The following is a 13,077-nucleotide window of genomic DNA, read 5'->3' on the forward strand; positions in this document are numbered from 1 at the left end:
AATATTTATTTACGTTGCATATACATCTGCGTATTTCGAGATCTGTGCCGTCGTCATTATCCTCCAATAATCTGTTAACATATAATCTATAAATAGGTCCATTTTTCTCCTATTATTCATCCAAACCAACGATTTTAGTATGGCAAGTAGAATAGTGAGTAACACAGAACTATAAACAAAACAAGTTACACAGAAATAAATTTTTCTTAACATATATGTAATTAGATATACCTTGTTTCTAGTACAATAGCCAAGTCTTGCCAATCTTGATAAATTTGTATTATTTGTGGTATAATGATTGCAAACATACACACACAACACACGATGTATCTCACAACACTCGTTGGATAAAGGCCAACAAATTTTAAAACTTTTTTATTAATAAGCACATAATCATCGATATTTATCTGATTTTCATTGAAAGAATGCATAATGACAAGCTGAGTTTTGAAAGAGGGAAGTATCCACGAACTTTATATCGTATCTATATTCGTTAATATTGACAGAAATGCAATAGTAGAGGAAGGTCAATCGACAAATATAAATTTTTCGACAGTTGGAAACGTACTGATGATCTTCAGCAGTTTGCACATCATATCCATATTTTTAACTGAGTTTTTTTAGTTAATTGTTTATTCTCTTTTTTTCTCTCTCTCACAGAACCAATTAGTAGACCCATTACTGTATTAAAGATTCTGTCGAAAGACGTTAAAGCATAAGGTATAGCAGAAGTGTATAGCAACTCTCGTTCATTAATATTTCAAACTTAATGATACCTCACTTGTCAGATCAACGTCTTTCATTATAAAGAAGTTATAATGATAAGTTGTATTCTAAGATCTTTCTTTCCATCTTTTTAGTCATGCAGTTTGACAAATGATACTGCCTCATTGACAAAGTACTAATTAAAGCAATTGAGGAGAGGCAAGTCGTTTCCTTTGTACTTTCACGTTTTACTTATTACTTTGACGCATAGATACAACTATGGACTACAGACAGAACATTATACTTTGCAGATGAACTTTATTCTATCCTACTTTCATAGGATGCTTGCTACAGTAGTGGGGTCGGACATGGTTTCATAGAATACAGTGCACATAACGTCACTAGCAGTGAAACCAAGAGGATATCGTGCAAGTACAAAATGAGTGTAACGAAAGAAGGAACAACACAAGAATTACATATTTATATCCAGGATACAGCCTGCCACGGTAAATTTTTATAAAAAGATCTCATTATAATCTACAAAATTTCATGTATTTCATAATACGACATGTCGATGATAAGTGAAGATAAATTCTGTCATTTCACTTACTCGTACTACAATTTCGAGTAATGTAATTGGCTAATGATTAATGTTGCTTACAAATAAAATATATCTGTATGTACGTGTAGAACGAGCGTGTAATTTTATAACATCATAAGTGTATTCATTTATTATACAATGTTATAAAAAGTCGTTTTATTTCAAAAAATGACTCCTAGTATCGTTACGTGCCTTAGATATTACATATATCAAATAATGCACAATATCGTACAACGTAGATTCTCGTATTCCAAAAATTGTACTTACTTCGTGTGCGACATTTGTACAAACACTGACGTCTATGATGACTTGAAGATAGAAATATATAGTGAACTATCGCGGTTTAAGGACATTTTCTTTCTACTTGACTCTTTCCGCTTTCCTCATATTCCTGACTGGAAATCCACATTTGTTGAAAAGTACCGATCGACGCCAATATTGAACCACCTATCCAAGCTCCGAATCTTCTTTCCGCGCAACCATTTGCGCTGATTAATTTAAGACGCATGCTGGTAGGTATTCTCACAGACAGATCTCTATTTAAACGCTCTGGAAAGCCCTGCAAGTGTACATAACATCCTGTTAGCATAGAATGAGGGAAAACGATTGTCCAATCAAGGACACTGTAACTATACTATAATCAAGGATACTGTACTATAATTATTGACTCAATAATTATATCATGTAAAATTTGAGTATTTTTTATCCCCTTTTTTCCTCTTTATCACAAAGTTTAGATCTGCTTTCAATATTATATGACATATAGAATTACCCCTCATATAAAATAAAAAAAGCTTATAATTATATTGTAAGCTTATAATTATATTGTAAGCTTATAATTATATTTTAAGCTTATAATTATATTGTAAGTAATAATTATTAGACCGCACTATTATCTTTTTTTAAAATACAAATATAATTTTATATAGACATAAATTCAAATTAATTACTTTATTTTATAATTTTAATTAGTAAAAGTTATGTTTTAAGAAAATAAATATTTCAAAATTAACATTTTGATTAACACAGAATTAAATTATTCTTATAAAATATAGTATTTTTAGATATACAAATTTAAATACCGATTACATGTGATATTTCATGAGCTTTATTTTTTCCCTACCATCACAGACTGTCATGTAAGCTGGTAGACCCCTCCCCCATCCCTCATAGTATGACATAATTATTGAATAGCCCCTAATGTTATTCGTTCAAAAATTATACCTGAATAAACGAATTGCCACCAGTAACGACGACACTCGCATAAAGTGACGGTCGCATATCGACGTCGCACATGCCAACACTGGTGGCGACAATGTGTCCCACACCTAACATGGTATTACCAACCATGCCACCGCGCATTTGTACCATGCTGGGATCAAATAACGCTTCTGGTATTCGGAATCTTTCACTTCCAAAATCCTAGAAGTATATTTTCTTTTTAGTTACTTCATTTTGAATCTAAAAAGTTCCTAGAGCTATAAAGACATTATTTCAAATATATACCTGATGATATCCAGTTGGAAACTCATATTGGACTGCTGGAATCGTGGAAACTATTTTCTCATCATATGGAGTCTCTGATACTTGAAGAATCGTGGCTTGGAAATCTTGAATTACTTTCTTCACCATGTAATTATGCCAAGATTTGGTGACTTCTGGTATACCTTTCTTCTTAACCCATCGTGGTTTATCGTGATCTTTAACTACTTCTTTACTACCTACCATATAAGGCGGTGATAGATCAATATCGTTATCCTGAAGTTATTCAAAATAATTAAATTTTAGAAATATCGTTCATATTTTAATAAATATAGATAAATATCCACATTTTTTATAAGAGCTTACTTGTAAAAACTGCCTGCATTGCATACTTATATAATCTCCACCAAGAGGAGATTTAACAATAGCTTGAGTCAATACAAATCCATCTTGCACAGGTACTGCAGATGTATGTGTAGCACCACTGTCAACAACTATACCAGTGGATCTGCCATTCGCAAATGCAGCTAAAACTGCATTTTTCACAATAAAAAAAGCTGGTACATTATATTTTTCAAACATTAACTCAGTCAATTTTTCACGTTTGCTGCGTACATTCCAAGGTGATTCAGAAAACAATACAGGATGATATTCAGCATCAGATTGAATTACCTTTGAGTATGTGTAATCTAAAACCTAACAAATATACATATAGTCAGGCTCTTGTGATATAAAAAACTTATATGTTTAAATCATACAAGTTATAATTCATTTGTCACCTTTTCAAAATGATCCCAATCTTCAATCATACCATCTTTCATATAACTAGCAATTTCCATATTTCTTCGTGGAACATGAAGAATTGTCGTATCAATATAATATTTGGTCCCACTCTGAGTGATATTACTATCAGGCTTTTTATCATCAATATCCATGGGTTCAGCTTTGCTAGCTGTGCTGTTGCCATCTTCTCCTATGCCCACAACAGCTGGAATCTCTGCCTTTGGAGTATCCTCTTGAGCATAACCTACTCTTAGAGAGTGGTGGCCTAAGTCAAAGACTAATGCCCCTATTTCATCTCCACCATAAAGCATACCTCCAGACATTTTGAGAAACGTTAGGGAACCTTTAAAAATAACATTTATGATCATTGTGTGATATTACTGTAATATATATTGTTCTAATGATTCTTTGTATCATCAACGGTATGCAAACACTGCTGACTGTAATACGTACAATGACAGTATATTCTAAATGTGTTTATCCTATGTACTAACATACCCACAAAAACTTACCGTAACGTTTTTATAAAAATAACTCAAAAGAACAAGGATATTATCTACTTGACGGCTACATGAACATTTATCTTTGTGACTTACACGATACACGCTACGACCATAACCCTAAATCTGAAAAAGACGCTTTCCGTCAACTCAGACGCATAACAACATATACGCATGCGCAAAAAATGCGATGGTAGTGCTCTCTGTAAAGACATGAATGAACTAATCAAACTATAGGTTTATTTTTCGTTCCTGTGCTGGGATTTTGTAACTCGTTATTGGAGTTAACGACAGTTTCGTTATCGTTGCGCAGCTTTTGTATACTGTAGAAAAGTTGCGCAACGATAACGAAACTGTCGTTAACTTCAATAATGAGTTACAGAATCCCAGCACTGGGCCCTTATTTTTGAAATAGTTGCATATACGTAAGTTTTATTGCGCAGGTTTAATCATACTATAAAATAGCTGCGCAATGAAAATTACGTATACGCAAAAATTTCCAGAATAGAGGTCCTGTGCTGGGATTCTGTAACTCGTTATTGGAGTTAACGACAATTTTGTTATTATTGCGCAGCTTTTCTACAGTATACAAAAGCTGCGCAACAATAACAAAACTGTCGTTAACTCCAATAACGAGTTACAGAATTCCAGCATTGTAGCCTTATTTTTTAACTCGTTATTGAAGTTAACGACAGTTTCGTTATCATTGCGCAGCTTTTGTATATCGTAGAAAAGCTGCGTAACAATAATGAAACTGTCGTTAACTCCAATAACGAGTTACAGAATTCCAGCATTGTAGCCTTATTTTTTAACTCGTTATTGAAGTTAACGACAGTTTCGTTATCATTGCGCAGCTTTTGTATATCGTAGAAAAGCTGCGTAACAATAATGAAACTGTCGTTAACTCCAATAACGAGTTACAGAATTCCAGCATTGTAGCCTTATTTTTTAACTCGTTATTGAAGTTAACGACAGTTTCGTTATCATTGCGCAGCTTTTGTATATCGTAGAAAAGCTGCGTAACAATAATGAAACTGTCGTTAACTCCAATAACGAGATACCCCTTGTCCACAACCTTGCTTTGATCTTTAATCCGTAATAAACTAATCAACTACAGTCGATTATTTTAAAAATAATTAACTGTGGTTGGTCAATTTCTTACGGCTTAAGAATTAAATCAAGGTTGCAGGGTTGGGTACACATAATATCTCACGTTTTATGCGTGAAGTTTTATGTGCAGCAAAACCATAGCCATCTATGTCTATATTAGGCTACGGTTTTGGCGACAGATCTTGATGTCGGGCAATTGGTGCCAAATTTGCAGCAAAAACCGCGCAAAGCTTGCAGCGTAGCAAGGTCTGCGCGGTTTTGCCGCCAAACTGCCGTCAAATCGCTACAAGCTCTGCGCGGTTTTTACAATTCTCGATGTTGATAGGTTAGAATGTTTTCCATTTTTGTTCTATTCCGTAACAGTTCTGTGCCATGTGAAACCTACCTATCAAACAACAGAACAGAATAAAAACGGAATTACTCTGATTGCCTGACCCCCACTGTATCTCTTTTCCATAACTGCTCCGTTACGCTATTTCTTTCTCCATCTGAACGCACCCTTAGGCTGATATTTCACGTGTTGTATGACAAGTTTTTTGGATACATTCATTGGTTGACGAACAGAGAACCTAGAAATACTCTATTCGCAACCAATAAAAGTATCCGAAATGTTGTACAACACGTGAAATAGCATCCTTAGCAGTAAAACGTAAGCAATAAGCAAATTGACCAATCACAGTCGTTGATTCTTCTTATGGTTCAAGAATTAACGACTGTGATTGGCTGATTTGCTTACTACTTACGTCTTACTGCTTAAGTTTCTCTGTGTGTCACCAGCTTAATGGTTCCTGCACACAGGACGCAGTAATGCTTGCCGAGTGACGGAAGTTCGCACGACAGCCAATCAATATGCTGCTTTCCATAATAATTTTCTAGCTCTTACGGAAAAACTACATATTGATTGGCTATCGCGCGGACTTCCGCCGCGCGGAAAGCATTACCGCGTCCTGTGTGCAGGAGCCATAATTCGACCCAACCTTCCTGCTCTTGCGTTCGTGTGAACAATACGCTTGAGTGGGTTATACACAAATCATAATGGTCGCGCTCTCGCCGCATGAGAGGTAGTCTCGCAGGTCTCCAAACGCAATTCAGGATTTGCCTACGACTCTTGCGGATCTTTAAATGGCTGACGAAGATTTTGATGGTGATGAGTAAGTAATATAGCTATGCAGCATGTGTCTGTAAAGATTACTGTTATATTTCTTTGTTTTATTTATTTTTAATTTCTTAATTTGTCTCTTTTTAACTAAAAGTAAATAAACAACATGAAGTGGCTAAAGAATGTTTTAATAATTTTTCGATGTATTTCACTGTTATTTATAGCGTTGCAGATGATTTTGACGATGTAGACGACGAAGACAACATCGAGTTAGAGCCTCAGGAGGATGAGGGTGAGAATATCGAATTACTGAATCCTAACGAGGCTACTGGTGGTGTGGAAAGATCTACAAGAATAACTACAAGATACATGACAAAGTATATACATATAGTTTCAGTGTAATAAGAAATTACAAAATATGTTAGATATATCATTGATTTATTTCACAGGTATGAAAGGGCAAGAGTTTTGGGAACAAGAGCCCTGCAGATAGCCATGTGCGCTCCTGTAATGGTAGAATTGGAAGGAGAAACTGACCCATTACAAATTGCCATGAAAGAATTGAAACAGAGGAAAATACCCATAGTTATACGCCGCTATTTGCCTGACAACAGCTACGAAGATTGGGGTATCGATGAGTTGATTATAATAGATCATTAATTTGTGTATTATAATTTAATATTATATATAGTAAATAAAGTTTAAAAACGAAGTTCCCTTATGGTAAATTTATATATACAAGTATATAATTTTGTATATTTAATAAGTTTGAGATTTGCTTATATAAATTTTCTTTGAACAAATATCGAGTCCCTATGCGAAGTGAGGTTAGCTCTATTATTATTATTATTAGTTCTAAAGCTTCCGCTACGAGACGCCACCGTTTCTATAAAAAAATTGAAATTATAGTACGACTCAACGACTGATCAGCCAAGCTTTACTTTCAAGTAGTATAACTCGACGAAACATCAGTTAAAGGATAAATCTTTATTTCTGTTTATCAACGAGAAACAACTCTCCTTATATATATATATATATATATATATATATATATATATATATATATATATATATATATAAAGCGAAACTCGTACGATCATTCTTGTGACTCCTTATCGCAAAATCGATACACAAAATGTTGCAATTACTTTACAAACGATACTATGAGTATGTTCGAAAACGTCACTCAAGTGTATCCGTTGCATTGGAGCGAGATACAAGAGTGAGATAAAAAGAGAGAGAGATATTCGTGACGTTTCCGAACGCAGCCTATATTGTATTTATAGATGGCACAAAAGTCACGCTTTATCCTCATATTGGCCCCCCTGCGTGATACACGTATCTTGACTTGATTCTCGCAGCAATCTTCCATTTCGCTTTTCGTGTGTGCTGAATGTACAGATATTCCGGAACGAGTCTATTCCTACAGTGGCATAATTGACATGGCCGCAACTTAATTCGCAGGCGGTGGCCTTGCGGCGTTCGTTGTGTGTTGTAAGGAACTCTGCAGAACAAGAGCGCAAATCGACAGTAGTCGTCTAGTTGAACGGTTTCATTCTCTCCGTCATTGTCGTGAGCAATTGTGGTGTTCGCTCGTTCGCTCGCTCATAGACGCTGAAGAATTCGGTGCGGGCGTGCCGAACGGGCACGTTGTGTGCGTACGTGTGTCACGCGTGTATTTCGTTGAGCAGACTAGGTGGGCGAGGCGTGTACTCGTTCACGCTCACGGTTATTGCACACGGTAAGAATTATACACGTGCGCGCGCGTGTGTCAGTCGTCGCGTGCGCGTGTGTGTGTCGCGTGTGTGTGTGTGTGTGTGCGGTGTGAGTGCGCTAGAGCAGAGTGAACGGTGGTGCGTCGATCGCACGATCGCCAACGATGACCGACGACCGGAGTGAGGACGATCCGATAATGGACTTTTGGTACAGTAGTTGGGAACAGCAATGTGTTGAGTCAATCGAGGCCGAGCCTGATTATGAGGGGCAGCTGCACAATGAGAAGGAAGTCTATTCGCAGCAGATGTGGGCGAGCTTCCAGACCACAGCGTCAGCCATCGCCCAGCTGTACAAAGGCGAGTCTACGTTCTTAACGATACTGCTACGAGAGATGCTCTTTGCTCTCTTTTTCGGAGCACACGAGAGCGCTCGTGGTCGCGACGGTGGCCATGCCGTGTCGTGGTGTAACATTAGTTACCATCTCGCGTTGACATCCATTTTGTGCGACATTACGAGAACGATTCGCGTCGTAACAACGCATATCGCAACTCGCGATCTTTGTCTCTCGATCAATCGCACTTGTAAGATATGCTATGCTCTCCCTCCTTCTCTTTCTTTCTTTCTCTGGATATCGAACCTATCCGACTCGATCGTCTAATTCTGTTTTGCTCTTTTGCAGATCGAACGTTGGGTGTATCTTTGTGGGTACCGTTTCAGACTGCTGCTGGTACTGTCACGTCACTGTACAAAGGTGCATACTCTGTTTCTTCATTTCCGTTTCCAAGAATGTCGACTAGATTACCGTCTATCTCCACTCTTTGCCCCCTTCTCTCTTGTCGTCTTTCTTCTAAGCTTATCTTTGTCTGCTTGTATTTTTTTTCTTTCTATCATTTCTGAGATCGGAATATCATATAGGAACACTTGATTCATTGGCATTTCCTGTGATTGCATATAAGTAAATACTTGTAACAGTTGATAAAGGTTTGAAAGCTCTCAACAGAAACATGATTAACAAACTGTAAAGGAAATAGAAAGTCAAACTTGAAAATTAATGAGATTGCTACTTTATGTTGATTATGATGCAACATGATACAGAAATTATTATATATTATAAAGCGCATAATTTTATTTTTCTCATTTGTCTACAAATTATTTATATCTTGTTTGCGACAATTTGGCCTTGCATAGTAAATGTTGTTAATACTGATTGCAAAGACATAATTAATACTGTACAGCAAACAATTTTTTAGTGTGTTTGACTAGTCTGTATGTGATTGTTAATCTGTGTATATTAAATGTCAAAGATTATTTTAAACTTATTTAGCTTAAAAATAACTTGTGGTAATTATTGTGACAAGATAGCTTGTAGTGGTCAATTTAAAGTTTATGTTGCTTACAAAAATTTTCAAATAATACTCATGCAAATGTTGATATTTGTGTAAGCAATTGCAATATGATCTTTGTCTTTTGCTTTATTCATTATCTATTGTTATCTATGGTTTCTTTCTGTGATAAAAACTTAGGCATTGCTTTATAAGGATTGCATATTTGCACATTCACGTATTCACTATAAATACTGGCAGGTATATGTATTAATATAAGAGTTATATATGTGTATGTGCATATTTCATTAATTAAGTTTTGTTAAAATAGATTCCATCGATAGTATGAGGCGTTGTAGTGATCTGGGAATAGAAATGGGAAAACAAAAGCGTAGCAAAGAAATTCTGAATTGGGCAAGGAAAAAAAGACGTATGATACGCAGAGAAGATCTTCTTGCATATTTGGCTGGTAGACCACCGCCACCTCGACCACATTCGCACAGGTTTGTCTCTACTAGGTCTTAGCAATTTATCTAAAAGATATTACTATTTTAATGATATTAAATGACATTAAAGATACTACTATTTTATGCATTAATGACAAATAATGTACTGCACTACTTATCTTTAAATTAACTATTTATCGTTAAAATAAATTAACGATCAAGTGAATTAATACCGATTGTGTTTTTTTTTCTTTTTTTTAATAATTCAATACAGTTTGTGGTTACTGTTACAGAAGTTCACCTAAGCCGCGTATGATGGTGTGTGGCTCTCCTCCATCACAGAGTCCAACACCGAGTATGGTTGTTGCTCCAACACCAACACTAGGCAGCAATCCAGATCCCGACTTGCACACATTTAGAGAGGCCATTGCATTATCTGGTAACGTATTCAACGCCGATTTAATATATAAATTTAATATATAATATGTATATAAATTTAATATATACATTTTCTATATTTACATTAAAATTTAATCATTATAACAGTTACATTGATTTGATTTGATATCTACATTGAAAAATATATACATGCTGAGTTTTGGCAAAGCAGTTTCTAAAGCATAACGAAACCTCAGGTTCACCGATGTCTCGACGTAGCGGACGACAAGCTGAACTGTCGGCCTTTATTAGCAACGAACTCGCTCGGAATCATAAACGGCCTGCTTCACACGACGTGGATATGGGATCCCCTACGCACAAACGTACGCGCTTTATGTAACGGCGCGCGACATGTAAGGTAGTTTTACTCCCTTGATCCCTGTTAATTAATTGATCAATTCGTAATTAAATAGTTCAGCTCCCCTATATAGCTCTCCCGGTTACGTATAATTGTTTGAGGAAAATGGTAGTGGTTCATACTGCCAGATAAGCACGTTCGTATGTATCTCCGTTACTTTCTACTGCCAATATTAATTTACATGCCGTTCAAAAATTATTCAACTTCATAATACTTGTGTGTTTGTAGATCATAGATTACAAGTCGATTACACGGATAGATTACACAGTGCTCGAATAATTTAATTTATGAATTAGCTTTTTTCCCTTAACAAAATGATGATATATGCCAACGTTTCATTTCTGATTGTTCTAATTTCTCATGAAAGTGATTTTATAAGGGAGCTTATGAGTGCGATTTAATTATGTATATTATGTTACCAGTACATATAGAGTCATACAAGTGAGAGCGCACGAACGTGTCTTAATACTGTTTAAAGTGCCCACACTTTAAAGTGCGATGATTGATCTTATTTTATGTGCAAAAGTTTGTATACGATTGTCATTTTGTCAATCTGTAAATCAATTTGCAAGGAACTAGCCAGACGCATAACATCAATCTGAAATACTAAATCTTTATATGAACAGGATTGATATTGAAGTATATCGAAATTCATAGCGGCTGGTAGACATCCTATTTATCAATCGTTCTCGTCGGCCTGCTACATCACATATGGGTGAAATTCTCGATAGATAAAACGAAAAATATTCTTTCGCTATAAGCTGATGACAATTCGTGTAAAAAAAAACAGGGGGAGAAAAGAAAGAGAGAAGATACGATTGTACTATATTTGTTCTCAATTCAAAGAATTGTTTAGGTCGTTGATTATAATATTGTTGTTATTATATCACGAGAATAGGCAATTAATTTTCTGACTGCTTTTTGGCAAAATAATATAAAATATTGTGTGAATATAAAAACATTTTATATTATTTGCATCGTTGATAACTGTGAAGGTATATCAATGATATTACTCGCAATGTATGCATTTTTTAAATTTATTATATAGGAATATGTATCTCTTGCAAAAGTATTATTTTTTTATGTAATTTTTATATTTGTTAATGCTGAAAATATGTTTTTCATTTGAGAGTATAAAAAAATTTAATTTATATATATCGTTGGACCAAATGCATTAAGAAACTAAGAATCTATGTTAAGAAATCTTTAATGTTGTAATCAATTTTAGCAATACGTTGCGGATAATTACATTGACTCACTTCATAGATACAACGAAAAAAATTGGATTATTAACATGTCATGAATATGTCAATAGAATTAAGAATAGTGCGATAATAAGAATTGTTCTATTTTTATCGCACTCTAAACTTTATTTACCGAATATTATTGATTTTTGTTTTCCTAAATTCTTGTTAATATGTCTTAATGTATAGTATATTATTGAACTACTATCATTTTTGTATAATATCTATTTAATTATATATATTGTTTATGTTACTTGTTTGTCCTGTTTCATTTCGTATCTCAAGACTCATCACGCTCTTATTGTACGCGGCAGATCCAAATTGGCTGTCGTTTAAATTCTCGGCTTCCATTTTGTGTAGCCAGAGTTTTATGCCATTAGGTGTAATTATAAGATCGACACTTGGGATCGAACGTTTCTCTTAAACATCTGGAAAGCATTATAGCTGAATGGATGAATAACTTACGAGGATGTAATGAAAATTTTCTCAAAAATCGTTGTGAATTGTGACGAAGATTTAAGAAACTGAACTTTTAATATGGGAATTTCAGTTACATGAAGAATGAAGAAAAATCGGTTTCTTAGGCCTGGTGTACAATAGGTGTCATAAGTTGTAAGCCATAAGAATTGATCAATCACAGCCGATTATTACAAGAATAATCACTTATAATTGTCAAGCTTTATAATGGTTAATTTCTACAACTTATAATACCTATTGTAGACTAGGCCTTAGAATTTCAAGAAAATTCGACATAGACACGGTGACAAATAAGCGACGAGACAATGTAATTCGGTGTAATTTGTTTTTGTTGATATATAAATTAATAAGAGAAGAAGTGAATTATCAGACAAGTGTCAAGCTTTACATCTCGAACAAAGTCTACGTCGATACTCTACGATGAAAAATCGATCTGATTTGCCACAACTCTCGGCAACGTAACCTGTTTGCTGTATCATCTCAACTATCTATCTTATTGAACGTAGGCTTTGTCAAGTAGATGTGATAAAGGTTGCAATATGTATATGTGTATGTATGTATATATATATATATATATATATATATATATATATATATATATATACATATATGTATATATATGTACATACACATGCTATATATGTATATACACATATATATATACATGCTCATGTACTTATATATATATATATATTATTTATATATATATATATATATACATATATATATACATACATATATATATATATATATATATATATATATATATATATATATATATAAAAAAATATATATA

At 34.5% G+C, this 13,077-nt stretch overlaps 3 protein-coding genes and 1 pseudogene across 5 annotated transcripts in view; 2 read left to right on the plus strand and 2 right to left on the minus strand.

Moving 5' to 3' along the window:
• The window catches only part of LOC116852570, a 2,546-nt pseudogene extending 959 nt beyond the window's left edge, over positions 1 to 1,587 (minus strand).
• On the minus strand, positions 1,169 to 4,305 carry LOC116852574 (actin-like protein 6B). 2 transcript variants are annotated; one of them, XM_032833075.1, is made up of 6 exons: positions 4,084 to 4,246; positions 3,568 to 3,914; positions 3,155 to 3,484; positions 2,813 to 3,064; positions 2,531 to 2,728; positions 1,169 to 1,865 (listed from the first exon to the last, which is right to left on the minus strand). In XM_032833075.1, exons 2-6 carry the CDS (start codon positions 3,892 to 3,894, stop codon positions 1,650 to 1,652), a joined length of 1,323 nt encoding a protein of 440 aa, XP_032688966.1. In that variant the 5' UTR covers positions 3,895 to 3,914; positions 4,084 to 4,246; the 3' UTR covers positions 1,169 to 1,649. The 2 variants fall into 2 exon arrangements, with proteins under 2 accessions (XP_032688966.1, XP_032688967.1); XM_032833076.1 differs by having other exon boundaries at positions 1,650 to 1,865; positions 4,168 to 4,305.
• Positions 4,306 to 6,161: 1,856 nt separating this feature from the next.
• LOC116852569 (DNA-directed RNA polymerases I, II, and III subunit RPABC2) lies at positions 6,162 to 6,992 on the plus strand. Its single transcript, XM_032833061.1, has 3 exons — positions 6,162 to 6,332; positions 6,505 to 6,657; positions 6,730 to 6,992. Exons 1-3 carry the CDS (start codon positions 6,304 to 6,306, stop codon positions 6,938 to 6,940), a joined length of 393 nt encoding a protein of 130 aa, XP_032688952.1. The 5' UTR covers positions 6,162 to 6,303; the 3' UTR covers positions 6,941 to 6,992.
• Positions 6,993 to 8,159: 1,167 nt separating this feature from the next.
• The window catches only part of LOC116852568 (UPF0472 protein C16orf72 homolog), a 7,150-nt gene continuing 2,232 nt past the window's right edge, over positions 8,160 to 13,077 (plus strand). The window contains exons 1-5 of one of the 2 annotated variants that reach the window (XM_032833060.1): positions 8,160 to 8,352; positions 8,676 to 8,747; positions 9,650 to 9,821; positions 10,058 to 10,203; positions 10,400 to 10,560. In XM_032833060.1, coding sequence (XP_032688951.1) covers positions 8,160 to 8,352; positions 8,676 to 8,747; positions 9,650 to 9,821; positions 10,058 to 10,203; positions 10,400 to 10,542 — 726 coding nt within the window. In that variant the 3' untranslated portion in view covers positions 10,543 to 10,560. Of the gene's footprint in view, positions 8,353 to 8,675; positions 8,748 to 9,649; positions 9,822 to 10,057; positions 10,204 to 10,399; positions 12,062 to 13,077 lie in introns of those variants that run through there. The other variant, XM_032833059.1, reaches the window with a different exon arrangement.

This window comes from Odontomachus brunneus, unplaced genomic scaffold (genome assembly GCF_010583005.1).
Source record: "Odontomachus brunneus isolate Ranch 3 - 2012 unplaced genomic scaffold, Obru_v1 Obru_scaffold_235, whole genome shotgun sequence".
NCBI lineage: Eukaryota > Metazoa > Arthropoda > Insecta > Hymenoptera > Formicidae > Odontomachus > Odontomachus brunneus.

What these genes read in the sequence shown, in the direction of transcription:
- LOC116852574 (XM_032833075.1), bottom strand. Translation starts at nt 3,894, where the DNA reads ATGTCTGGAGGTATGCTTTATGGTGGAGATGAAATAGGGGCATTAGTC. An exon ending in ATTGGGATCATTTTGAAAAG is followed by an intron (nt 3,485 to 3,567) that starts GTGACAAATGAA and finishes TATATTTGTTAG; the next exon opens with GTTTTAGATTACACATACTC. An exon ending in GTGGCAATTCGTTTATTCAG is followed by an intron (nt 1,866 to 2,530) that starts GTATAATTTTTG and finishes GTACACTTGCAG; the next exon opens with GGCTTTCCAGAGCGTTTAAA.
- LOC116852569 (XM_032833061.1), top strand. Translation starts at nt 6,304, where the DNA reads ATGGCTGACGAAGATTTTGATGGTGATGA. An exon ending in GAAGATTTTGATGGTGATGA is followed by an intron (nt 6,333 to 6,504) that starts GTAAGTAATATA and finishes TGTTATTTATAG; the next exon opens with CGTTGCAGATGATTTTGACG. An exon ending in ACTACAAGATACATGACAAA is followed by an intron (nt 6,658 to 6,729) that starts GTATATACATAT and finishes TTTATTTCACAG; the next exon opens with GTATGAAAGGGCAAGAGTTT.